General features: G+C 39.9%; 3 protein-coding genes and 2 pseudogenes across 3 annotated transcripts; all 5 read right to left on the reverse strand.

Moving 5' to 3' along the window:
* Positions 1 to 2,091: 2,091 nt before the first annotated feature.
* On the reverse strand, positions 2,092 to 2,859 carry LOC9271206 (cell number regulator 10-like; annotated as a pseudogene).
* Positions 2,860 to 5,734: 2,875 nt separating this feature from the next.
* Positions 5,735 to 6,397, reverse strand: LOC107275571 (cell number regulator 10). The gene is made up of 2 exons (XM_015774186.3): positions 6,331 to 6,397; positions 5,735 to 6,078 (listed from the first exon to the last, which is right to left on the reverse strand). The coding sequence occupies exons 1-2, from the start codon at positions 6,395 to 6,397 to the stop codon at positions 5,735 to 5,737; spliced, it is 411 nt and encodes a 136-aa protein (XP_015629672.1).
* An 8,754-nt stretch (positions 6,398 to 15,151) lies between these two features.
* Positions 15,152 to 16,420, reverse strand: LOC4334660 (cell number regulator 10). Its single transcript, XM_015773751.3, has 2 exons — positions 16,233 to 16,420; positions 15,152 to 16,006 (listed from the first exon to the last, which is right to left on the reverse strand). Exons 1-2 carry the CDS (start codon positions 16,327 to 16,329, stop codon positions 15,651 to 15,653), a joined length of 453 nt encoding a protein of 150 aa, XP_015629237.1. The 5' UTR covers positions 16,330 to 16,420; the 3' UTR covers positions 15,152 to 15,650.
* Positions 16,421 to 18,476: 2,056 nt separating this feature from the next.
* On the reverse strand, positions 18,477 to 19,574 carry LOC9270047 (cell number regulator 10-like; annotated as a pseudogene).
* A 3,544-nt stretch (positions 19,575 to 23,118) lies between these two features.
* On the reverse strand, positions 23,119 to 23,999 carry LOC9272590 (cell number regulator 10). Its single transcript, XM_015773841.3, has 2 exons — positions 23,802 to 23,999; positions 23,119 to 23,690 (listed from the first exon to the last, which is right to left on the reverse strand). The coding sequence occupies exons 1-2, from the start codon at positions 23,896 to 23,898 to the stop codon at positions 23,341 to 23,343; spliced, it is 447 nt and encodes a 148-aa protein (XP_015629327.1). The 5' UTR covers positions 23,899 to 23,999; the 3' UTR covers positions 23,119 to 23,340.
* Positions 24,000 to 26,762: the final 2,763 nt, after the last annotated feature.

The raw sequence follows: 26,762 nt of genomic DNA on the forward strand, positions 1-26,762 counted from the left end.
TTTGTTCCCAAGAACATTAAAATATCACTCAAGGTTTACGTTTTAAGTTTTACATTTTATTTGTGGAAAAAAGAAAATTGTAGATAAAATATTCCTAATGATTGCGTCCATCTGAACATGCTATGTTAGGTTAACCAACAATATCAGAGCTTCTCTCTTGACCCTATCTTCTTACAGGTTCACCTATTCAAACCCTAGAAGAAGAACATATGAGAATATCTCATTTTAGTCCCTTATATGAAGGAATTTGTTAACTATGTAAATAACGAATCAATCGTGCAAATAAGTATAGGAGCAGAGGAGATCTTTCCCGATGCGCTTGCACCTAGCCGTCGATCGGCCCATCTTGAACCCTCAACTGTGCCGATATTTCTCTGGACCAATTCAAACCCTAGAACAAGAACGAAGCCGGGGTCAAAGAAATGAGGCGTTGATCTTTTTTTTTCCCGGTGCAGAACTGCAGATCGATCGATGCATTAAATTGTTCGAAAGATTTACTTTGTTTTCTACCTAACAATTCTGGTGATTGCACCCAGGTATTCGATTCACTCAAAATGCTCCAGGTATTCGATTCACTCAAAATGCTCATTTTTTAGTAGTTAATTACTCCATTGCTACTAGTTATGAAAATTTTATTCCATACTTGCCCCTCTTTTAATCAATGGTTCACATTGTTCTACCTCTCAATACCTTCAAGTACCTCGCAAACACCGTAAAAGGTCTCTGACAACTATTATACCAGTTGTGCCGCTGAAACCCGACTTGAAACCCGGCTGTGTGTGTTGTCAGGCAGCAAGAAAGATAAGACATTACTTACAAATCACCGACGGCATGTGCGTACAATAGACACATTCAAACATATATACTGCATCTATTTGATGCAATGCAAAGATTTATGAATGAATTGAGAGGGAAAGTTAGAATTGTCTAATAACCGTCATCCAGTTTATTTTTATGTCTTCCAACTAGCTCTTGGTATGCAATGTTACCATACATCTGAGAAGTAGTAAGATATTATGCGCGGTGATACTACTATGCTCTTAAAATCGGTTTCTAAGGTTATTAAAAAGTTATTAAAAATTTGAAGGTATATTGCTTCAGTTCCATGCCTCCTTTTGAATGAATGAATATTTCAGGAGAATTTTGAGAGGAAATTAACGTTTCTTGTAAAATTCTTGTTTTCAATATGAGAATTTCTAGCATCATCTTTTTTTCGTCGGGACAATACATGAAAGAAGGCGGTCCGAATTTCACTAGAGTTTAAAGGAGTTTACTACATAAAAGCTCGTTAAACCAGTTTTGCTGATGAAAGTCGTATTCTCGGCGCTTACAAGTTACAACGCTAAAAACTACACTTTACTACAATCGTGTTGCTAGATTAGACTAGCATCCTGCCAAATTAACCACTTGTGTCTGTGATCCACAGGCCAACAGGCGGAGTTTCACAGATGCACAGAAAATACGAAAAGGTGGTCCGGTCCGTCGTGAGACAGTCAGAGTTTAAAAAAACCGTACGGTTATTTTGATTATCATGTATAGTAACCTAGCTTTAATTTTTTTTCCTGCAACTTAACAAAAGAGTAGAAATTCCGGTCTGTGGCATGGAATGACCGTTCAACGGCGCATGATTAAAGGGTTGGCGTGTCAGCGCATTTCAGCACACACTGTCGAATTTCTGGAGTATTCCTTCTTATTGGAAATATATGGGCCGGCCGGCAATATATATTTTGTAAGAAAAACATCAAAACAATCAACTGTACACACCCTCGCGCGATCTCCTTTACGGTTCTACTACCACATATAAGCATGCGTGTACACACATAATATGCACCATGCATGCATATAATCACATGAGTAATTTTATAGTTCTTGAGAAGGTATCATGAGGTATCATTTTTTTCTATCGTAGATTTGATATCTCTTGGTATCTAAATACTAGGAGGTACCAAAAATTTAATGTAAAATTTGGTACCTTATGATACCTTCTCAAGGACCGTAGAATTGTTCTAATCACATAAAAACTGCTCAGTACATAGTTCTTCACAAGGCCGGCCGAATACGAGAGGTGATCGATCGACGATTCGAAGCTAGCTAGCGTCCCATGTGTTGCACGGCGGGCGCGGCGGCGGCGGCGGCGCGGCGCTCCATGTTGAGGTGCCACCCAAGCTTGGGGTCGTAGCCGCGCGCGGCGAGCTCCCTGTACTCCTGGATGAGCGCGCATGGCTCGCACCAGCAGTGGATGCAGCAGTCGCCGCAGGGCTCGCCGGAGAGGCCGTACTGGGCGCGCATCTTGCCGCGGTAGGTGCAGGTACATCCACTGGAACCCGGTGATCACGGCCAGAAACACGTAGAGCGCGCCGCTGTGGCCGCACGACGTCGACCCCCTGTCCACGATCTCCGCCACCCTCCCGAACGTGATGCACGGACACCACCATGTCATGCAACCTGCAGATCAAAATACATGTTTGTTTAGGATTAATTGATTAATTCTCTGTAATCCATACACTACTTGAGAACTGATCTTTACTGCTTGGTCGACCGAAAACCACAATAGTCCCAACACTGAAAATGTTTTTTTTCCCGGTTTATAACTCCAACAGAAATAAATGATCTTTAGTTCTAAATATCATATTTAGTTCTGATTCACCTTCTAACAGGGCCTTTCAGGGGCTGGGATCTTTCGTCCCGGCCTATGCATGCTTGCCATGGTATGGTGTGGCCGGAGGCGCGCGCCGCGGCGGCGAGAACGTACGTACATAGGCCGTAGTCGTCGAAGCAGTCGCAGAGGCCAGACGACCAGGGAGCGGAGCCGACGGGGACGCCGGGCGCTGGCCCGGCCGTTGGCTTGTCTGGCTGCATCTCCTCCTTAATTCGGTTGCCCCTGCTAGCTGCAAGTTCTTGTGATCGACTTGTTGTTTGCGCTGGGAAACTGAGCACAAGCTAGCTAGCGGGCGGGACGATGCTCATATATAGCACGCGACAAGTTGCATTGGCCCCGGTGTGATCTGGACATATCTGGTTCGGTTAAACCAATTAGTCATTGAGGAGAAGACGAAGGAAATTCCATGGGACGGGGCCTAAACCTCGTCCTCTGTAGTCGTCCCTGTTACGATTTTGACATGCAGAGGACGACGTTTAGGCATATCGCCTTTTAGACGATATGATATGACATGATATATGCATCAAGATTACATTGATTAGTCACCATCCTGTCCGTTGCACGGATTATTATTGACTAGGCAAATGGTGGCAGCTGTTTCATTGGCATCCGGGAGAAGTAGTGTGTTTGTCGATAACGGCAGATCCAGTGCAATTAAAGAGTATTTAGATGCATATCCAGTTCAATTCAAGAGTATTTAGATGCATATCGAATACAGTATGTCATACGTATGTTTATAAAATAAAAATAAATAAAAATAAAAACTGAACATGTTTCCGATGCTTTAATATGTCGTCCGTATTTGAGTTTGTTTTTAAGTTCGTTCATTTTTAAAAGTACATAAGAAGTCGTATAAGAAACCCTTTTAAAAATCTCGCATGCTAATTTAGAACTAAAGTCGGACTTCTAATTGCTTTACAATTCTCACCAGACCGTAAGAAAGCAACGTGCAAGATATGATCATCATCCCAATGAGGTTTCTGGATTAGATATCAATACTATCAAAATAAAAATCCCATATATACTTTTTAGAAAAAAAATTAACAACAATACGATTAAAATAGTCTTCACCCGTTGTAACGCACATGCATTTTTTTCTTAAAAAAAAAGGAAAAGAGAACGTATTCGACCTAAGAAGCAAATGACTTTCCGTTTTCGGCCATTTGCTATTTTTGATATATCCTTTTTCGGCCCAACCACACACGATCAATCCGGCCCATTACCAAATTTGGCCACACGTTTTCAGACTTTCTTTTTTTTGTAATTTTCCTGTGGTCTTTATTACTCCCTCCGTTTCATACTATAAGTCGTTTGACTTTTTTTTTCTAAGTTTATAGAAAAATATAGTACTAGTATTTTTAACAAAAAAATATATTATAAAAATATATTCAATGCTAGATTTAATGAAACTAAATTGATATTTTAGATGTTCCTAAATTTTTCTATAGATTTGATCAAACTTAACAAATTTTAATTAGGAAAAAAGTTAAATGACTTATAACTAGCATGGTGGCCCACGCAGATTGCGCGGCTAGCATCATTATATTTTCTCTTATATAATAGCATATATGTTTTCTCATTATATTATTCAAATATATTAAAATGACATTATAATTTTAAATTTTGCAATAACTATACGAAACTACAAATGTGTAATATTCATATTGTATTTTATATACGTGTTAGTTATTAATTATTTTTAATATCAAATTTTAGTTATTTGTAAATTATATATATTCCTATATGTACTCTAGACTCGTCTTTTAATATATTTTTTTAATTCCGAATTTTTTGTAAATTGTATTTCTATATAGACTCTAGGCTCTTCTTTCAATATTATTTATTTTTTATTTTTGATTTTTTATTATTTCTAATTATATTTATATGTGGACTCTAAACTCATCTCTCAATATTCTTTAATTTTGAATTTCAGTTACTTCTAAATTATATTCCTATATTGACTTTAAACTCTTCTTCCCATGTTTTTCTTAATTTTGAATTTTAGTTATTTGTAAATTGTATTTTTATACAGACTCAAAACTCTACTTTTAATTTTATTATGTTTATTCTGAATTTTAGTTAATTTTAAATTCCTATATGGACTCTATACTCTACTTCTAATATTCCTTATTTTTTAACTCTGAATTTCTTTTTTTTCTTAATTGTATTTCTATATGGACTCTATGCTCTACTTCTAATATTTCTTATTTTTAATTCCGAATTTCTATTATTTCCTATTCGTATTTCTATATGGACTCTATACTCTACTTCTAATATTCCTTATTTTTAATTCCGAATTTTAGTTATTTTCTAATTGTATTTCTATATGGACTCTAGTCTCCTCTTCTAATATTCCTTATTTTTAGTTTCAAATTTCAACTATTTCTAAATTGTATTTCTATATGGACTCTAGTCTCCTCTTCTAATATTCCTTATTTTTTAATTCCGAATTTCAGCTATTTCTAAATTGTATTTCTATATGGACTCTACCTTTTCTTTTTCTCCGATTAATGTGAGAGTTTCTAGGCCATGAGAGCGAACGTGGAGGCTCCTTTTCTATTCCTTTAATAATATAATAATAGATATGTAACAGAGGGAGTATTTAACAGGCCGGCCTAATTCATCCATTCAGACCGAATTGGGCTTTTTCTCTTTTACACACATGCATATAAAGTTTGTACTTAGTCCCTCATATTCAGCCATGTGTATAAAATTTGTATACGTATGCATATACTTAGAATTCATACATATAAACTTTGTATTGTACCCAATACAAAGTATATACATGTGTATATACGAATAGAGCGGAGACTAGAAGCCCAATTTGGCGACCGCGGCGAGGGCTCAGGAAGGCGACGGCGAGGACGGGAGCTCATCAGGAGGCAGGAGCTCAGGAAGTCGATGGGGCCGGCATATTTTAAGTTCACTTACTTCAAAACAGTCATTCAAAACCAAGTTTATTAAACATATGTGGCCGGCCGGCAGCTAATTTGAAGCAAATACAACAGATATATAAGAAATGGGCTGAAGAACAGACTCGACGAGGCACTCATCTTAAGTAGACCACCCGTACTATTAGCGTCGCATCGGCGGGTTGTGCTTGGGCGGGACGTGCTGGTTGTTTCCGAGCCAGCCAAGCGAGGGTTTGTAGCCGAGGCTCTTGAGGTGCCTGTACTCCTGGCACAGCGCGCACTGCAGGCAGAGGGCGTGGACGCAGCAGTCGCAGCATGGGTCCTCGGGGAGGTGGAAGCTGTCGCGCATCTTGCCGCGGTAGCAGCAGGAGTAGAGGCAGTGGCAGTGGGCGAAGAAGCCGAGCAGCACGCACATCACGCCCGCCGCGCAGCACGTCCTCTCCCCCCTCGACACGATCTCCGCGCTCCGCCCGAACGTGATGCACGGGCACACCGTCGTCAAGCAACCTGCATATATATAATTAGTTTGTGTCACATAAAGACGTGAATATTAAGGAATGATCTAATATGGTACCAAATGTTATATGGTAAAATTACTCAATCAATATATATATTCCGGGAAATAAGCTTAAATTAGCTTAGAATTAATAGATGGTCTATACAATAAATGCAATATATATAATCTGGTGAAGGACGATCGATAGAATCATCGCAAGTAGTATAGTACTGATCGACAATATGGAAGTAATATATACGCACAAACTTCGCAGTCATTGAAGCAGGCGAAGAGTCCGGATGACCAGTCATTGTGTTGCGGCCTCGCCATCTCCTCCGATCCTCTCCTTCGCTAGTGCGACCACTGACCAGCTGCTGCTGTTGTGATCGGCAGGCTTGCTAGCTAGGAGCGATGAGCATGAGCTTAGCTAGGAGCGTGGCTCTTATATAGCAGTAGCACGATCGGTATGCATGCATGTTTACTGAAACTTTAAAACGATGATTTTTAATTATATATATTAGCCCGATCTAACTAGCGTTTGGTTGACCCAATTAACTTAGTTGACTCCACCAGAACCGACCGGCAACACTAGTCAATGAGGCAGTGAATACCTCGGACATGACCTAGATCAGGTCTCACGAGTCATACAATGTCGCTGGCAGTGGCAGTAGTACTTCCTCCTCCGTTAAAAAAACAAAAAAAACTAACATAATAATAATATAATAATAATATAGGATGGGACATATCCTAATACAACAAATCAATGTCTATATTCGTGTTTGGGTTTTTTTTTTATGGATGTAGTAAGTAGTACCAACTATTATATATTCATGCCTTAGAAACCATGTTTATTTTGATTATCATCTTAATTAGCGTGTGGCATACCAACTATGTGCTTGACAGTTGGGAGCTTGGGGGATTTCACAATAACTATGTACGTTCACTTCTTTTTCGCGTATATTGAAGTTCCGGTCAGTTAATTAGCCAACCGGCCGCCGGAATTTCGACTCCTTCCCAATGGCTATTTCCTGACCAATCTTTTCATACTCTATTTTTTTATTAAATGGTGTCTCCTAATATTTTTTTAATCTCAAATGATTAAGAATTTCTTTCAACGAGGAAAATGTCAATCGATCAAGATCAATATATCAGTTGCAAGTTGTCAGGAAAATGAGTAAAAGAGACAGGTTCTGTTCGGCTTGTTTACACTTACCTACTTCTTGGATCGGTACTACAACATTAGAACATTATAACTAGCTAGTTACTAACTTAATTAGTACCAGAGTTAGGTTAAGATAGTACCATTAGTAACATATTTGTGCATTGATTGCTGGCAACAGCTAAGCTAGGCACAAATGTACTAGGATTCTAGGAACTCATGACATTTCTGTGCTGTCGTTGCCTGAAAAATGATCCGTTGATTTGGTCTTAGAAACCTACCCCACGAGATCGATCTTGAGCTCGAAAACATGAGCCCAATCAGCTCATTACATATGTGCTACTGCTACTGAAAGGGCTTTGTTGAGAAAACTGTGTGCTTGAAACAGCCAAACATAGGCAGGATCACGCCTGATCTGATAGGCCATTATAAGGGCATACTCAGACTGATGACGTTTTCAACCATAATATCATTATTTGTTAAAATTGATAATTATGTGGCTACATTTAGTTTGTTATTAAATATTGGCAATGTATATGGAATTTTGGCAACATTTTAAAGCCAATCCTATCAAAATTTTGACAATGTTATCAATTTGTTAAAATTTTGGTATATTGCCAAGTTTTGGTAATATTTATTTTGGCACTAATCTGAACAAACTCTAACTTGTAAGTACTGTACAAACAAGACTTCCGAGGGTCTGTACTGCAGGTCAAAATTCATGCAAGAGAATACTTGCCATGCGAAAGCCTTTCGTTATATATTGGTATAGTAGCTTCACTGCTTATGACTCACTCGATTAGTTAAGCACAATAATTAATTGTTGAGAAGAAATGGAGCAAGGGAGAGGAAATTCTATTTGGGACTTGGGCATATTGTTTTGGAACTGAATATTACTACGAGTAGTAATGAGAGTTTTAGGCCCCGTTCGCTTCAGGTGGCGTGCAAAATGTGATACATAATTAGCAGTAATTAATTATGTATTAAACTTCGATATAATATTTTTTTAAAAAAAAGTACAAGGGAGCAAAATGTTGCTCACTACAAGTAGCTCATCCAATGAGATAACCGGACAGGACTCCAGTGTATCCGGATATTGGGCCGAGAGCCCAGATAGCCCATCTGGCGACATGCCCTCCTTGGGCCGGATGGTCCATCAGGAGAGCAGCTAAAGATAAAATATGGGCCGCATGCTCATCGCTAAGCGAACCAGAAGGGCCCACCCAATTTTGTCGTGCGGTAAGGGTGAGGAATTTTTTTATTTTTAATTTTTTTTATTAAAAGTTTTACAAAAATAATTTTCCATTTTAAAAATTGACGGAAGTGGTCGCCTACCGCCCTCTGGGAGGGCGATTTTTAAAAATCGCCATCCCAGAGGGCGGCGAAAATGACGTGGCAGACGGCCGTTCGCTCTCGGGCGACGGCCGTCAACGAAATTTGCAGGCGGCCCCCTTGCCGCCCTCCGCTAGGGCGATTTTGTACTGTGCGGGGGGCCGCCTGCAAATGGGCGGCGAGGGGGCATGGAATTTTGCAGGCGGCCCCCTTGCCGCCCTGGGGGAGGGCGATTTTTGCCTCCCCCCTATAAAGCCCAGTCCCCCCTCTCTGAAATTTCATTATATTCACTAAAAATCCAAAAAAAACGAAAGAGAGAGAGGGGAGGGCAGCAGAAGGGGAGCGGCGAAGCCCTGCTGCTTCGCTCACTTCATCACAGGTTTGCTCCCATACATCTTTTGCATTTGTACTAATATGTTATATTTGAGTATATATGTTGCGTTTTAGTTTTAGTTCCATATATTTTAGCATATCTGTAGCACACAGCACATATGTGTAGATCCAGAGCATAGAATATAATAGTATGAATTGAGACATAGACAGTAGTGTTAATTGTAAGATGTAGTTTAGTTTGATCTGGAGAATGTAACCTACTTTTAGAATTTTGGAGAACAATATTGTAGAGAATGTAACTTAGGGTGTAGTACAGAAATGCGAGGTTAACGCAGTTATTGTTTTCATCAGGCACAATGTCAAATAAGGTCACATTTCAGATAGTTCACGGTGAAGGAAATATTAGATTTGGTCCAGATGGTGTTGATCTGTCAGATTTTGTAATGACATCTAAGGGCATCGATAGGCCTGCGGAGAGAACATTTCAGTCAATTTATAGTTGGTTGTTGAGAGGATTTAGAATAGACCAAGAAGTCTACACAATGTCAGTATCAGTTGTAGTGAGTCGTGCAACAGAAGGTTATTTTTGGGAACTAATGCCGATGGACAACACTGCTGCTTGGAGACGGTATGTGGAAATGGCTTTTGAACGGTCATGGCCCCTCGTTATATTTGTGTCGGTACAAGAGAAAGATATAAATGTTTCAATGCAAACCGAAGATGTAGAGGGTCCTATCAATGCAGGGGATGTTGTTGGACCATCGATGCAAAATGAGGAAAATCAACCAAGGGAGGAGCAGGCCATGGGCATGGCGGATGAGGGGGAGAGAGTCGGTATAATTGTTGATGAAATGGAGAGGGAAGATTCGGATAATGAGGAAGCGGACGACGACGCATCATCCGATGAGGAAGGTGATGTAATGGCCACTGATTGGGCAAATGAGGACTTCTCTGGACTTGTTATATCAGAGGGTGATCATGTACCCTGGGAGTATAAGGAGAACGAGGTAATTGACGGTGCAAGGTATGCTCATAAGGATGAGATGAAGGAGGCGGTGAAGCATTGGGCAGTTTCCTTGCAGAGAGAGTTTAGGGTGGTCAAGTCAACAAATTATGTGTATGAAGTGAGGTGCATGAAGGAAGATTGTCCGTGGCGTGTCCATGCATATAAGGGTAAATGGAATGATTATTGGAAAGTTAGCATTGTGACCGAGCACAAGTGCTACTTACAAGGGGTGGAGAAGTATCACCGAAACATCACTTCAGCTTTTGTGGCAAGTGAGATGTACAGCAGTGTTGTTGGTAACATTGGCTTTAAACCAAAATCAATTATTAGGCACATCGAGAACAAATTCAAGTACACCATAAGCTATGCAAAGGCCTAGAGAGCCAAACAAAAGATTATTGAGATGATGTATGGCACATTTGAAGCTTCTTATGATAATTTGCCTCGTTTGTTAGCCACCATTGCCCAGAGGAATAATAATACTTACTATGACCTACATACATTTACATCGGTTGATGATCGAACAAAGAGTGTGCTGCAAAGAGCCTTTTTCTCATTGGGTGCTTGCATCAATGCTTTTGTGCATTGTCGACCTGTTCTATGCACAGTCCACAACAGCACACATGAAAAGCGGCAGCTCGAGTTGTCACTATCAACTTTCGGCGCTGCCTGTTGACATAAAGTGAATCACGCCCACGCGTGATCGTCTTGTCACATCTAATGAATAATGTATCTCATTGAGTTCACATATATTGCAGTGAAAATGACGCTATATAATTGACAATCTGAAGGCAACCTCTTCATATCTTCTTTCCCACTAGCACACAACACACGAAAATGGAAGCGCCATTCCTTGAGCGTCTCAACTGGCGAAGCGATCCTTTTGCTGGTTGGTTTCCACCATGGTGTGACCGTCCTTTGTGCGATTGTGGGGATGGATGCATACTCAAGTCTTCCCTCATGATACAAACTCGGGGCAGGAGATTCTTCCAATGCGCGAACTTTGATCAGGTATGCTTCATCTATTCGAAGTTCAAATGGATAAAAAAACTAACTTCTTCGTACATAATTGTAACATCTTACGCAGACATATCGTCCAATGTGCAACTTCATCGAGTGGGTAGACATGGAGAACCCACAAAACGACGGAACCCGTGCTTACCCACGTAGTGAAACAAGATCGGACTACCTAAGGTGGAAGGATGAGCATGAACGTCGAATTGCTGCTGAGGCTTTAGAATGGCACGTAAATCCCCTAAGACTCCCCACGTGGCGTGAGCGTCCGGAGTGTCGTTGTGGTGACCGTTGTCAGGTCATAAGGTCCGTAAGGCACCGAACTCGAGGACAAAGGTGTTTCGTGTGTCCAAACATTGTCGACGATGATTTCGTGGTAATTACAACTATTCTTTTCATCACTCCTCAGTACTATCATTAACTTAACTATCCCAAAATGGATGTACATAGGAGGATGTAAGGAAATGTCAATTCGTACAATGGATTGACACAGTCAGAGTTACTTCAAGTGGCGGGCCGATAACGCAACCTGAACCGACCATACAGTTCATTCATGCTTGGATGGAGTACGAACGTCGGGTGGAAATTGCAAGCTTAGACTGGAGGAACAATCCATTAGGGTTACCTAAATGGTCCGAGCGTCCAAAGTGTGGGTGCAGAGATCGCTGGCAGGTGGCTACATCCTTTGCTGAACAAACATTTCGAAGGAGATATTTTGTCTGCCCCAATGTAGACAACGATTTCGTTGTATGTCTAATCATTTACAAAATCCGCTATGATTTGCACAAAATTACTACCCAAACTGAATAACATTACTATTTTTACAGGGCAATCCAAGGATGGGTGGATTTACTCGATGGATCGACAATGTCACTCCATCATATCATGGCCAGAAGATAACAGAGTCAGAAACACAAGTAGAGTATCAACGATTGAAGGACCACGGGAATGCAATGCATTCTGACCGACCTAGAAGGTGCCGATAGGTTACCGCATGCTTGATTCGTCGGGATCGACAAATTTGTACCGTGTATCGATGGCACTTCTTATCTATCTTATCATTACAATGTTTAATTATGGTGGTGATTTTTTGTATGCGTAAGACTAAGGGCCTATTTGGATTGCTACCAAAAACATGCCCTACCAATATTTTGGTAATTTGAATAGTACTTGTGTTTGATTTCGATTGAAGCCTATTCATTGGTAATACGTAATCTAGATTTGAGATTATGTAGAACATTCTTCACTACAATTTTACATTTTGGCAGCAAACCAAATATGATCAAATGCAATTTTACCTTACCAAATATTTGGTAGTGCCAAAACTTGCTTATATTTTGGCACTAACAAAATATTTGTACGGTAACATTCCAAATAGGCCCTAAAAAATAATAAAATTGTATTTTACCAGTCTTGGAGATTTTAATCTTGTATAGTTTTCAATATAAAAAGATTTGATAACTATTGATATTTATACAAAAATATAAAGCACAGTATAAATTCGCCCTCCCCCAGGGCGGCAAGGGGGCCGCCTGCAAAATTCCAGGCCCCCCGCCGCCCATTTGCAGGCGGCCCCCCGCACAGTACAAAATCGCCCTAGCAGAGGGCGGCAAGGGGGCCGCCTGCAAATTTCGTTGACGGCCGTCGCCCGAGAGCGAACGGCCGTCTGCCACGTCACTTTCACCGCCCTCTGGGATGGCGATTTTTAAAAATCGCCCTCCCAGAGGGCGGTAGGCGACCACTTCTGTCAATTTTCAAAATAAAAAATTATTTTTGTAAAACTTTTAATAAAAAAAATTAAAAATAAAAAAAATTCTAAGGGTGAGTGGGTGCAGACGTGCAGTATGGGGTATGGCTGGTGTTTACAGCCGTCAGATCAAAACGAAACCGACTCAAAATCTGTGTACTGTTAAACGAAAACCGACTCAAAAGCTGTGTACTGTTAAAGAATGTCTACGATACACAGTACTACGATTTTTTTTTGAACGGACAGTACTACGATTTGATTATGTTTTACTAAGATTTGAGTATATAGCTTCATAATTTTAATCCAAAATTAACATTGGGCTGGCCGTCGGCTAATTAATAATTTGTTGGGGGCATATACATCGGACAAATTAACATGACCATCATCATACACACATTAATTTGCAGGTTTACAAGATTAGCAATGCGAGGTTAATTAGGGATCATTAGCAACTCAGGTCGTAATTTGGCAGTCGTGCAGAACGAGTATATATTACAAACGATTGTTGATAAGTCGTCGTCGTTGATAGTATCAGTAGTTGGCATCGCACTGCTTGTATAATGTGTGTATACGCGCACTAAATCTTACCTAACGAGATTAATTCAGTTGGGCATTTGTCTATTTGCCTGTGTCATCTACCAAACATTCTACATTGTCAGAAGATATATGAAGTATTCCCTCCGAATTTTCAGCAATACATATGCAGCTTCATAAATTATAGAACTCGTGATGGATGCGAAATGAACCTAATGAATTAACAATAATGCATATAATTTTCACCCTATAAAACGGGGTTATATATGTAGTAAAATATAGGGAGAATAGCCAACATCATCCTTAAAGTTTTGCTCGGGGATCAATTTGGTCCCTAACTTTTTATATTGTCCAAACGAGTCCTTATAATTTGTCAAGTGGGCTAATATAGTCCTTGGGCCAACTTAAATCGCCACGTTAGCATACCATGTTATGCTCTCATGCATAATATGTGGTGAAATGTCCAATTTGCCCTTCTATATACCATAGAAAAACAATGAAATGAGTTTACAAACTTTGTTCAATGTGACTATGGATATATGGCAAACTTTTTTCACTGGATTATGCTAATACAAAATTAAATTAGCTATAACCACTAAATATATAATTACCATGCCAAATAAATTTCATGTAAGTAGTTGCATTTTAATGTTAAAACTCTAACGGATATTTAATATGCAAGATCACCTACTTATATTTTGTATTTTTCTCGTTTTCTTTCTCTTTTTTCCCTATGACGATATGTGCAAGGGCAAATTGGGTATTTCATCATATATTTGCATTGGAAGATGACATGGCATGTTCACGTGACAATTTTCGATGGGCCAATGACTATATATGTCCACATGATAAAGTTTAATGGCTTGCTTGGACAATTTGAAAGGTCAGGGACTAAAACGATCTCGGAGCGAAACTTCAGGGATCATAGTGGCTATTCTCCCAAAAATATATATAAACTTCAGGGCCAACAGTTCCAATTATTGAAGTATATACGGAGTATGAACTAGCTCCGTGTTGACCATCACCATTGTAAGTTTGTAACATGTGTGCCAACGAAACACAACATGATATCCGGCTTGAACTGCGTGTTATCAGTCAATAAGGAGGATATACAAACACAGCATGTGGCTAGAGTACACACATTCAACCGTAATACGTGTTCATATTGTCATATGCTATACATATTGCGTCTGTTTGTTGCAAAGGGGTTAGGAATTGAAATGGAAAGTTAGAAGGCAGAATTAGTATTTTAGCAAACCCTGTGCTTGACTCCGTAAACTAAGAATTTGAAAAGGCTGAATTTTTAGTTTCTAATTAATATGCGATTCTATGTGTACTAAAGCTACTCTTGAGTTAGCAAATTTAGGCAGTACGAGTGTAGAATCTCTGTCTTGTACTGAAACGATTGTAATATCCACCCTTTCCCGCAAAAATTAAAAAGTAAACATTGGGTAGTTTTTACCACTAGAATATTCTTACCACTCTTGATACGAGTGTAACTCAACTGGTTAGGTTTCTGTTGGAGGAATATACCCACACAAGTTCAAGTCAACTTGTCCTGAGTATTTACATTTACGGTTAATTATTGTTTCAGTGATAGACGACATACTCATCGATGACAGGATACGTCTGCAGTGACTTCTTGAATCTCATAATACGACGACTAATGGGTATATGATAGAGGGGTTTGGAATGACTTTTTGAATTTTAGGATATATTGGCCCAGTCATTATATGGGCGTTACATTTGCACTGTGTTTTTTTAAAAAAGAATTACAAAAGTTCGAAATAGACAGTTGAATTAATTATACTTGAATATTGCGTGTGTCCACTAGCTTGTACACCTAAACATTTTCATACTTCGGCGCCGTAGACCGTAGGATACGTATAGTACTCTCGTTGACGAATAATCACACTCATAAATATAAATGCACCTATACTTTTGACTTTGAACCAGAGAAGCTTAATTTTCAACGAAATTATTCATTTATTATTTTGCCCCGAAACAAGGGGCAGGCCGGCTAATTTGGAGAGTACAATCAGAAATCCATTAAACTGGAGAAAATTACAAACAAAAGCTGAGACCACGCATCACCAAACACGCATTTACAAACTTAATCCCATGACTATAGTCGTAGATATCAAATAAAACACACGTAATTTACCACGGGTAATTAAAATTTTTAACTGGATACTCTAAAAGAAATTTGTTCCGGATACTTTTCGTTTAGAGATTTGTTCCGGTCCAAATAAAAAGTATCACATGGTACTGATACCTCACGGTATCAAATAGTTTCCGATCGATGAATCTAACAATGCTCATCGTCCTGTCCAGCTAAATTCAACAATCAGAAACGATTTGATACTGTGAGATACCAATATCTTGAGATTTTTTTTGACCGGAACAAATCACTTTTGTTTAACTGAACAACTCTTATTTCACAGTCCAAGTACGCTATTTAGCGGCCCATGTACTGCACGGCGGGAGCGGCGCCGGCGGCGGCGGCGCGGTCGGCGTTGAGGTGCCAGCCGAGCTTGGGGTCGTAGCCGCGGGCGACGAGCTCGCGGTACTCCTGGCACAGCGCGCATGGCTCGCAGCAGAAGTGGACGCAGCAGTCGGCGCAGCCGGCTTCGGCGAGCCCGTACTGAGTGCGCATCTTGCCCCGGTAGGTGCAGGAGTAGATCCACTGGCACCCGGTGAACGCGCACAGCAGCCCGTACAGCGCGCCGCCGGTGCCGCACGACGTCGAGCCCCTGTCCACCATCTCCGCCACCCTCCCGAACGTGATGCACGGGCACCAGCACGTCAAGCAGCCTGCAGATTAATGTGAATTAATTAGTAAATTACAGATCATGTTCATGATATGATCTAGCCATGGCACGGTGGCCGGCGGCGAGAGCGAGAACGTTTTTTTCGTGAACACGTAAAATGATTACATATCAATATACCACAATGGAATCAGCCAGACCAACTTATGTCAGAAGAAGGGAGAAAAAGCAAAATAAAGAGCTGAAGCTTATAAAAAAGAGCGAGAACGTACATAGGCCGCAGTCGTCGAAGCAGTCGCAGAGGCCGGTGGACCAGGCGGCGGAGCCGACGGGGACGCCGGTCACCGGAGCGGCGCTTGGCTTGGCCATCGATCTCCTCCTACTTTTCTTCCCCGGCGATGTGATCAGAGTTGCTAGCTAGCTACTGCTTGTGCTGAGAATGAGCATGAGCCGGGAGTGGGAGGACGCTTTATATAGCGCGCGAGCGGCGAGTTGATCTGGTATGCAATGCAAGCGAACAACACAGCTAAGCACCCATGTTAATTTACTACGAACTCGCGACATTTCTGTGCTGTTGCTTACGAAACGAACCGTTGATTTAGTCTTCAACCCCCACGAGATCGATCTTGATCGAGATCTCGCAAACATTGAGCCCAATCAGCCCATCACATTCACATATGTATAATGTGCTGCTGCTACTATACTGATACACAGGTTAAATAAATAAATCCAGAAAAAAGGGGGCTTTTTGTTGAGCAAACTGTGTGCTTCGAACTTGAAACCACCGAACTGGAAATGATCACGATTCAAGCCTGGTAGGCTATTCTAACTTGCATTATGTGTTCAAACGAGACTTCCGAGAGGGCCCCAAAATTCATGCATGCAAGAGAAGGCATGCCATGCCATGCCAAAGTCTTTCGTGATACCATTGGTATATAGCTCCACTGCTTATGACTCGCTCGATTAATTAATTAAGGCTGAGCACAATAATTAGCCGTCGAATAGAAGTGGGATAAGGGAGAGGATCAGAGGAAATTCTATATCGGTTTTTTGTACCGATCTAGGCTTCACTAGATTTATATTAGTAGGTTATCTATCTGGTAGTACTATGTTGTGTCTAATATTGTACTAATCTACATTTTATAATAGAGGGAGTATGCTTCTTTTTTTTTAGAAAAAAGGATTAGTAATTTAGAAATTGGACTCACGGAAAAAGGAGGTAGTTGATCCGATGAGCTTGATCCAACAGGGCCTTAGTGCATTCGCAAATTGGCCGATCAGCCCAATTAGCCCATTTAGCGACACGCTGAGTCCCTTAAATGGGCCGGACGTCATCGCCAAGCGAACTAGAAGGCCCAAATTTGATTTGCAGGTGTTTACAACCGTCAGATCAAACGAAACCGACGGCGGCTAATAATTTTGGGGCATATATATCATGCAGATTAACTTGACCATCACCATACACACATTAATTTGGAGATTTACAAGATTAGCGATGCGAGATTAATTAAGGGGTCTTTAGCAATGCAGATCGTAATTAATTTTGAAGTCGTGTAGCGAACGAGTAATATATATACAAATGTTCTTGATATTCCCAAGCTAGTAGTTAGGCCGTTAATTTGAAGCATAGGTCGGATTTAATATATAATATTTAAAAAATTCTAAGTCGTTGGTAGTACCAGGAGTTGACAATGCACTATTGTATAAGCCTGGATAAGGCTATACGCGTACTAAATCTTACTGAACTAGATTAGATGCGTGTTGTTTAATTGCTTGTGTCGTCTACCACACATCGTCAAAAAAATGAAGTGTTTCCTTCCGAATTTTCAGCAATATATACAGCTTCATGAATTATTAATTAGAACTCGTGATGCGAAATGAACCTAACAATGCATCTTTGTTCTCACCCTAAAAGACTGCGTAATATAAGTTTCAGAGCCGACGACGCTTCCAAAGTTCCAATTATTGAAGTACGGAGTATATACACTAGCTCCGTTGACTATCACCATCAGAAAACATGTGTGCCACTCCTGCCAACGAAACACAACATGATATCTGCCAACGAAACACAAACATGCATGATATCCGGCTTGATCTGCAAGTGTCAGTCAATGAAGGAGGATAGACAAAGCTTACAAATTAATACGAGAAAACCCAAGAAATGTAATCAACAAACGCTCTATTCTAAGATATCATTGACGAACCTAACTTTATGAAAATGTTATGATACAAGCATCTTTATATCAGAAATATCATCATTGTTAGATTTTTGTTAGTAGTCTTCCGTTAGTGCTATAAAAGATTATTTTATTGTTATATATTGTTGAATGCTCAATAAAATTATTGTTTTTTCGTTAGCATTAATTTAGTGTAAAGAGCAATATATAAATTAGTGTAGTCACAACTCTTATTATATGGGCTCATATGTTTTAGAAAAAAAGGATATGTATTTAATTAGGGAAACCACATAATCTGTCATTTTTTTTGGTTTGTGTAAGATTTAATAGAACGATAAATAATTTGAAACAGAAAGACTATATCCAATGGGCCGGACGCCAACTAATTTACAGCAAACTAATACAACAAACAATCGATTAAGCGCAGAGAATTACAAACAAAACTTGACCATGCATCACCATACTTACAAACTTACAGGAGTACAGGCATAGTCCCTAGATATATCAAGTATAATAATTTATCTGGACAGCTCTTCACACTCACTACCTCCGTCTCAAAATAAGCTTATTTGTGAGTTTTTATGTTCAACATTTGACCGTCCGTCTTATTTGAAAAAAAAAAGTAAAATAAGTCACGCGTAAAGTACTATTCATATTTTATCATCTAATAACAATAAAAATACTAATCATAAAAAAATTAAATAAAATGAATTGTTAAACGCTAGATATAGAAACCTACAAATAAACTTATTTTGGGATGGAGAGTGCATGAAGTGAAGCTTTTTCTAACGGCCCATGTGCTGCACGGCCGGTGCCGCGGCGGCGGCGGCGGCGGCAGCGGCGCCGCGCTCGACGTTGAGGTGCCATCCGAGCTTGGGGTCGTAGCCGCGGGCGACGAGCTCGCGGTACTCCTGGCACAGCGCGCAGGACTCGCAGCAGCAGTGGACGCAGCAGTCGCCGCAGGCGGCGTCGCCGAGGCCGTGCTGGGCGCGCATCTTGCCGCGGTAGGTGCAGGTACATCCACTGGAACCCGGTGAACGCGCACAGCAGCGCGTAGAGCGCGCCGCCGGTGCCGAACGACGTCGACCCCCTGTCCACGATCTCCGCCACCCTCCCGAACGTGATGCACGGGCACCAGCACGTCGTGCAGCCTATCAATATTGCACAGATTGTTATTACAGATTGAATGAATCAGTTCATGTTGATCGATCGATCGATCACCATGGATGCAAGCTACTAGTAGCTAGCCATGGCCGGTGGCGAGGACGTAGATGTACGTACATAGGCCACAGTCGTCGAAGCAGTCGCAGAGGCCGGTGGACCAGGCGGCGGAGCCGATGGGGACGCCGGTCACCGCACCGGCGCTTGGCTTGGCCATCTCCTCCAATCCTCTCCTTCGCCGGTATACAGTTTTTTTTAAAGGAAATTCGCCGGTATACAGTTACCTGCTGCTGCTGCTGCTCACTACTTAAAAAATGTTCCTCAGTGCCGTCTTATCCATGCCGGGTTTTTTAATAAATCGGATAATAGGAAATGTCTCATTCATTCAAATATTTTTATATTTTAAAACAGATGGTGTAGTAAATAGTAGAATTTTAAAACAGATGGTGTAGTAAATAGTAGAACCAGCCAAAGGGATGATTTTTTTTTCTCGACCATATGTCTCCCAGCCACTACACCCCCCTCCCTCCCTTCTCTCGACCTTATCTCCTACACACCCACTCACTCTCTCCCTTATTTGAGTTGAAACTTGAAACAATTGAGCAGGATAGGATCACACCTGATAACTTGAAAAGTGTCCGTAATGTAACCAAAAAGTCATGTAAGAGAAGATTTGCCACGCTAAAGTCTTTCGTGATGCTATACCAATAGATCCATTTATTGACATGTAAGCTTTTTACGCGTTCGCGAAAGAAAAATCCACAATCCAGTCAAAAATAAAATCCATGACCTATGACTTACTTGATTAATTAGTTATAAGCACAATAAAATTAGTCGTTGAGGTGAACAGGATAAAATGAGAGGAAATGAACTAGAGAGGTAAAGCTGAATTTAGGTTACCCCACAACTTTACTACAGACCCAATTTCTGAAACTAAATTTAGGAGTTAGAGCACTACCAAACGAACCGTTAGGCTGAGTTCTTCTTGGCAACTCCAAATAGCAACTTTCTGGTTTTCGTTGTGAGGCTTGACTAAGTTTATATTACTAGGTTGTCTATCTCGTAGTACTATATTGTGTCTAATATAGTACTAGCTTTCTATACTTTATAATGGAGGGAGTATACGTAATTTTTTTAAAAAAAATTATGTTTAGCAATTTAATTACACTCACGGGAAAAGAAGGTAGCTCATCGGAATAAGTTCACTTTGACTATGTTAAAAGTGACCCGAATCTAATCCGTGACTCTGAACCGTAAACCAGAAATCTTGACCCCTAAACTGTTAAAACCAGCGCAATTTGACTCCCTGGATGGTTTTGAATGACGGTTTCGCTGACGTGACGACTACGTGGCAGTAAAATATGGGTAACCATGTAATCTGTCAAATCTTCTTAGTTTGTGCAAGATTTAACAGAGCAACAAGTAATTTAAAACGAGGGGACTCTTTCCAAACACAAGGCCGGCACAACTAATTTGCATCAAACTAGCTAGATGGCCCGCGCAATTGCGCGGCTAGCACCATACAAAATTATATATTTTTTAATATGGTTTTACTTAAAATTTATTAAATAGTTATCTCATTGTCTTAAGATCACTTTGCAAGACAAAACCTTATTATCCTCGTGTTTCTAATTTTTATAGTTTTTAAAAATCACATTAGTTGCTACCACTTACTTCTGTCATATCCTTGTTTATTTACTTGCTCGATCTACCACAATTTCTATTCATTCTTATTCGAACCTTTAAAAATTAGATCTTATAGTTTTCAGAGTTTATTATCCCGTTGGGTTCATTTTTATAATTTATAGAAGTCCTATCAAACACTGCCATTATACTCCTCTACAGCCATCCACTGCCTCTTCTCTTTATTGTCATTGATATTTTAATTAAAAATTGAACATAATTATCGTTTAAGTTCATTTTTTTACTTTCTAGAAGTTCCGCCAAAATGTCAACGACTTTGTCACTATATTCCTCTACGACTCGCCCGCTGCCTACCTTCTTTATTATCATTGAGATTTTAAAATCAAACATGATTATCATTAGGGTTTATTTATGTACTTTTTAGAAGTTCAGACCTTTAAAAATTGGACCTTATAGTTTTTAGAGTTTATTGTCTCGTTTGGTTTTATTTTTTAATTTTTTAGAAATCTCATCAAATGTTGCCACTATATTTCTCTATGACCCGTCTGCCGACCATTTTTTATTATCATTGGGATTTTAAAAATTGAACATAACTATCATTGAAATTTTTTTTTTACTTTCTAGAACTCCCACCAACCATCGGCAGCTCTGCCATTGTACTCCTGTACGATTCGCCCGCTGCCTCTCATTTTTATTGTCATTGAGATTTTAAAAATCAAATATGATTATTATTGGGTTTTTTTTTTCTAGAAATCCCGATAACCGTCTTGACCGATTGCTTCACGACCTCTCTATCATCCTTTATTTTAATCGTCATTAGGATTTCATTTGGTGTTTTATTAATAGTTTTTAGATATCCCATCAACCGCCACCACTTTACTTCTTTATAGACATGTTAATTAATTAATCTCGTCATATGTTCTAGATTACTCTAAAGATTAAAAAAATCATAATTCCAATAATTGAACTTCCCATGGTAATATACTAAGATGTGCTAACCTCACTGTTTGTTTAATGTAGGTTTAGAGAGTAATATGACATGCTAAGCTGCTAGCATCTCATTGATGTGCTAATTGGGTTTAGTCAATAAGATGGATGCGTCCAACACCTCGCATGCATGCGTTATCGTCGTTTGTTTTTCATGTGTGCACGCATCATATTGTCATGGGTATGGTGCATGAGACAGACACGGGTGCTAGTTTTACATGTCATTACATTACTACTCAGCTACCGACTTACGATTTAGCTTAATCACAGGGAAAATTAGATTTCTATTCTGTTTATATACTGTTAGTATTATAGTAGTATAGTTGTATTTCCTATAAAACCTTTTCTAAATAAAAATATATTTGGTCCTTTTTTTCCTTTTCCCTCTTATTAACATGAACAAACTTTCGCGTTTATATCACTTCAAAAATTAATTTCCTATTCTGATTTGGATGCAAGGTCAGTGTGTGCAATTGGTTCAATTGCTATACGGTTTCACACTCGTATCCGTTTCATCTCTTTAACTTTTTAAATTTTAATTAAATCTTAACCGTTAATATTCAAGTATACCACAATTCTATCCATGGTTGGTATTTTCTTTATTTTGTTTAATTAACGTGATAATTTCTTTAGAGCAAATATAGCGTACAATTTAAGCACATAAATATTTTATTATACATGCATGTATAATTAGATTTAGTGTACAACACTTATCTTCTGTTTCTATAGATAAAATTATAGCATTGTAATTTAGTCCTACCATAACCTATTGGAATATATTTTAATCTACCTTTGAGCGCTTAATAATTAACATAATATTTGCTTATTCTTTCGTGGATGAACGTGCATGACTCTAATTACAAATTTACAGGCTCAAATGGCCATACGCATGCATGCAAATACATGCATGTCCGACTCCTAGTCAAATTAGTCCAAATACATACATGTCCGATTCCTAGTCAATCTCTCTAGATGTTTTTTTGTTTGGACTCACGTATTTCCCTGCTTGATCTAGACCATCAAAATCTAGACAAATACGATCCAACGACACATATATTTTCCTTTTTCTTCGATTAACGTGGGAATTTCTAGCCTCCACAGCGAACGTGTTGCCTTTTTTCAAAGCTGTTTTAATAATATAATAGACATATAGATTAATACAACAAACAACCGATTAAGTGCAGAGAAATTACAAACAAAACCTGACCATGCATACCATATACTTACACAAACTTACAGGAGTACATACAGGTATAGATATCAAGTTAAAAAAACTCATAATTAATTTTGAAAAAGATGGATCTAGTAAGATCGATCGATCGTACGCTCCAAAAAAAACATTTTTTTTTAACTGGACACCACTTCACACGTCCAAGTACGATCGATGATGTACGAGGAGAGATGACGCTATTTAACGGCCCATGTGCTGCACGGCGGGCGCGGCGGCGGCGCCGCGCTCGACGTTGAGGTGCCAGCCGAGCTTGGGGTCGTAGCCGCGGGCGACGAGCTCCCGGTACTCCTGGCACAGCGCGCAGGACTCGCACCAGCAGTGGACGCAGCAGTCGCCGCAGGCGGCGTCGGCGAGGCCGTACTGTGCGCGCATCTTGCCCCGGTAGGTGCAGGAGTAGATGCACTGGCAGCCGGTGACCATGGCCAGCAGCGCGTACAGCGCGCCGCTGGCGCCGCACGACGTCGAGCCCCTGTCCACGATCTCCGCCACCCTCCCGAACGTGATGCACGGGCACCAGCACGTCATGCAGCCTGCAGATTAATGTCAATTAGTTAGTTAATTAATTACAGATCAGAATGAATCAGTGTTCATGATATGATCTAGCCATGGCACGGTGGCCGGCGGCGAGAACGGGAACGTACATAGGCCGCAGTCGTCGAAGCAGTCGAAGAGGCCGGAGGACCAGGCGGCGGAGCCGACGGGGACGCCGGTCACCGGAGCGGCGCTTGGCTTGGCCATTGATCTCCTCCTCCTCCTCCTTCTTCGCCGGTGTACACAGTTACCTGCTGCTGCTGCAAGGATGTGATCAATCGAGTTGCTGCTAGTGCTGGGAATGGGAGGACGCTTTATGTAGTGCGCCAACGGCGAGTTGATCTGGTAAGAAAGCGTGTCTGCTTCAATTTGATTGGTCGATGCTATAATCATGTTTGCTCCGTCGGTCTTCGTTGACCCAATACAGTTGACGGCGGCCAGAAGCAGCACTAGCTAGATTTTTTTTATTTTTTTGAAACTTTTTATTTTTTTAATTTTTAAAATAAACTGTTTTAATACCAATTTCAAAATCCCTTTTTTTTATCACGCCACCCCGTCTGACGTGACAAAATATTGCCACGTCACTAATAGTTACATTGTCACGTCACCAATAGTTGGCATGACAGTTTTAATGTCATGTGAAATTACGTTGGAACACCGCCCAGATTAGTGTGGTATTATTGTTCCACAACGCACTAGAGTGGTGTGGTATTATTGTTTCACAACGCCAGTCTTCTAGGCATGGGTAAAAGGTTTAGGCTGTGTTTATATACGCCAGTCTTCTAGGCATGGGTAAAAGGTTTAGGCTGTGTTTATATCCAGGTTTAGCTTCAGATTAATCCTCAATCTGAGGATGTATTCATACACGTTTACCAGCATAGTACTGTATGTTATTTTTTGCGACGGCATCAAATCGTTTTAATTAGAGCGTGATGCCGTGATCGACATGAGACTAATCAATGCGCGTGCCAGTTGGGATTTAATTAGAGCTCATTTTCTACTATTAGTCTATTTTAAAGCCAACATATATTATATTAGTTATAAGGTTGGCTTTAATTTTCTTCTCCTCTCTCTATCTCTATCTTGGAGCTTGTGTTAAGCTAGCTCTTGCATATAAGAGCCAACACTTTTGATTTCTTGTTATCTTTCTCCTTCACATAAGCTTATAGTAGACTTATAGCTCAATATTATACTTGCTCTTAGCCACAGTAATAATCCCTCTGGCGTTGATGCTAATTACCTAGCCAACCGGGAGTATCGCCACTATTTTCTCGATCGATTGCCAGTTCACTTGTATTTTTTTTCTAATCCAGGCCAGTAATATCTTTTTTATTTTCCAGCTAAAATGATATATCTCATGTACGCATAGTACGATTTTCTATTAATTTTTTGTATAAATGTCAATCAAATTAAAGATATATCGTTTTCGAAGAAAATATCAAATCATAGCTGTGGTCACAAGTTGTGTGGAAAAGTGAAGTACTAACCTGTCTTAATATATACTCCGTAGTAACCTAGAACCGAATTTGATACATTTTATGATTATGAATTTTAACATATATTTGTCTAGATTCGTAGTCTTAAAATATATTAAATATATTTCAGATTATTATATATTAGGACCTACTCCCTCCGTAAAAAAACGTTAACCTAGTACTAAAATATTATGTGAAACATGCTCTATATACAGATTCGTTATATTAGGATATGTTATATTCTAGCATTAGATTTGATTTTTTTAGATGGAGGGAGTAGGAAATATGAAACAACGCGTCAGTATCACACACTCGCACAACGTACGCAACAAGCTAGGCGATCGAGATATGCTACAGGCCTACAGCGACATGATTCGTGTTACAAACAGCAGGCATTGGTTCGTTTACCAGCATAGTACGTTATTATTTAGGTTGGGTTATTGGGTTAGGTTAGCTCCCACCATCTTATACTAATACTCCCTCTGATTTTATTATATGATGTTGATTAAGTTCAAATTTAGACTATCCGGCGCTATACGTAAAAGAAAGGACAGAATATAATATGTAGTGCTTAATTATGGGTGTGTTTAGATAAAAAAAATTTTGGCCAAAAATATCACATCAAATGTTTGGACACATGCATGGAGCATTAAATGTTGTCTAATTGTACCATGAATTAATTTTAATAAATTCATCTCATAATTTACAGTCGGAATATGTAATTTATTTTGTTATTAGTCTATATTTAATACTTTAAATGTGTATTCGTATGCTTAAAAAAAATGACCAAAGAACTAAACACGACCAGTATCGTGTATTTGCACATTTGCATGCAACCTCTAGGCACGCATGGACTGGGAACCGATGAAATTTCTTCGATGTTTCTGCACATCTATTCAAATCCCATGAGAGGAGAGGAGCCCATCTGAAAGTGCATGCATCTTCATGATCATGGATAACCTTTACGTACACCAACCAAACTTTCCACCACCGAACTGAATTGATCCACTCCGGTCCGGTCCGGGTCCGACCGAAACAACGACGCGTTGTTGTCGCGTCAACTGCGCTGCCGCTGCACGTGATTGGCGTGCCGTGTCAGTGATGATACATGCATATACACCGGCTATATATATGCCCGTCAAATACTCAAACCCCAATCCATGGAAAACTTGCAAAACAAAACAAAACAAAAAGGAAAAATGAGTGTCTTTTGATTTTGCAAGCTTACCAATATATGCCCGCGGCTACTCAGTATTTAAGTATAATCAACCTTGTTTTGCGAAAAAAAAACCTGGTAAATATACAACACGTACGGTGATGTTTGGCATTCCATAAAATTTTAGTTCAAAATTTGATCAAACACATCGAGAAAATATTTTTTGGTAAATTTGGTTATGAATTGGTGATATGTAAATATTCACGTGTTCCATGCATGCATGACGTCCAATGTATCTGCCTCATCCATCATTAATTGGTGCCGTACGTACGCCAACCTGATTTCTTGTTTCTTGTTCGTTGTCTCGATCCGGCACATCTCCTTCCTCTGCAGAATTTAATCATGGGAGTTTGGAAAAACTTGGAAAGGGTGGGAGAATT

This window comes from Oryza sativa, chromosome 3, assembly GCF_034140825.1.
Source record: "Oryza sativa Japonica Group chromosome 3, ASM3414082v1".
NCBI classification, from domain to species: Eukaryota; Viridiplantae; Streptophyta; class Magnoliopsida; order Poales; family Poaceae; genus Oryza; species Oryza sativa.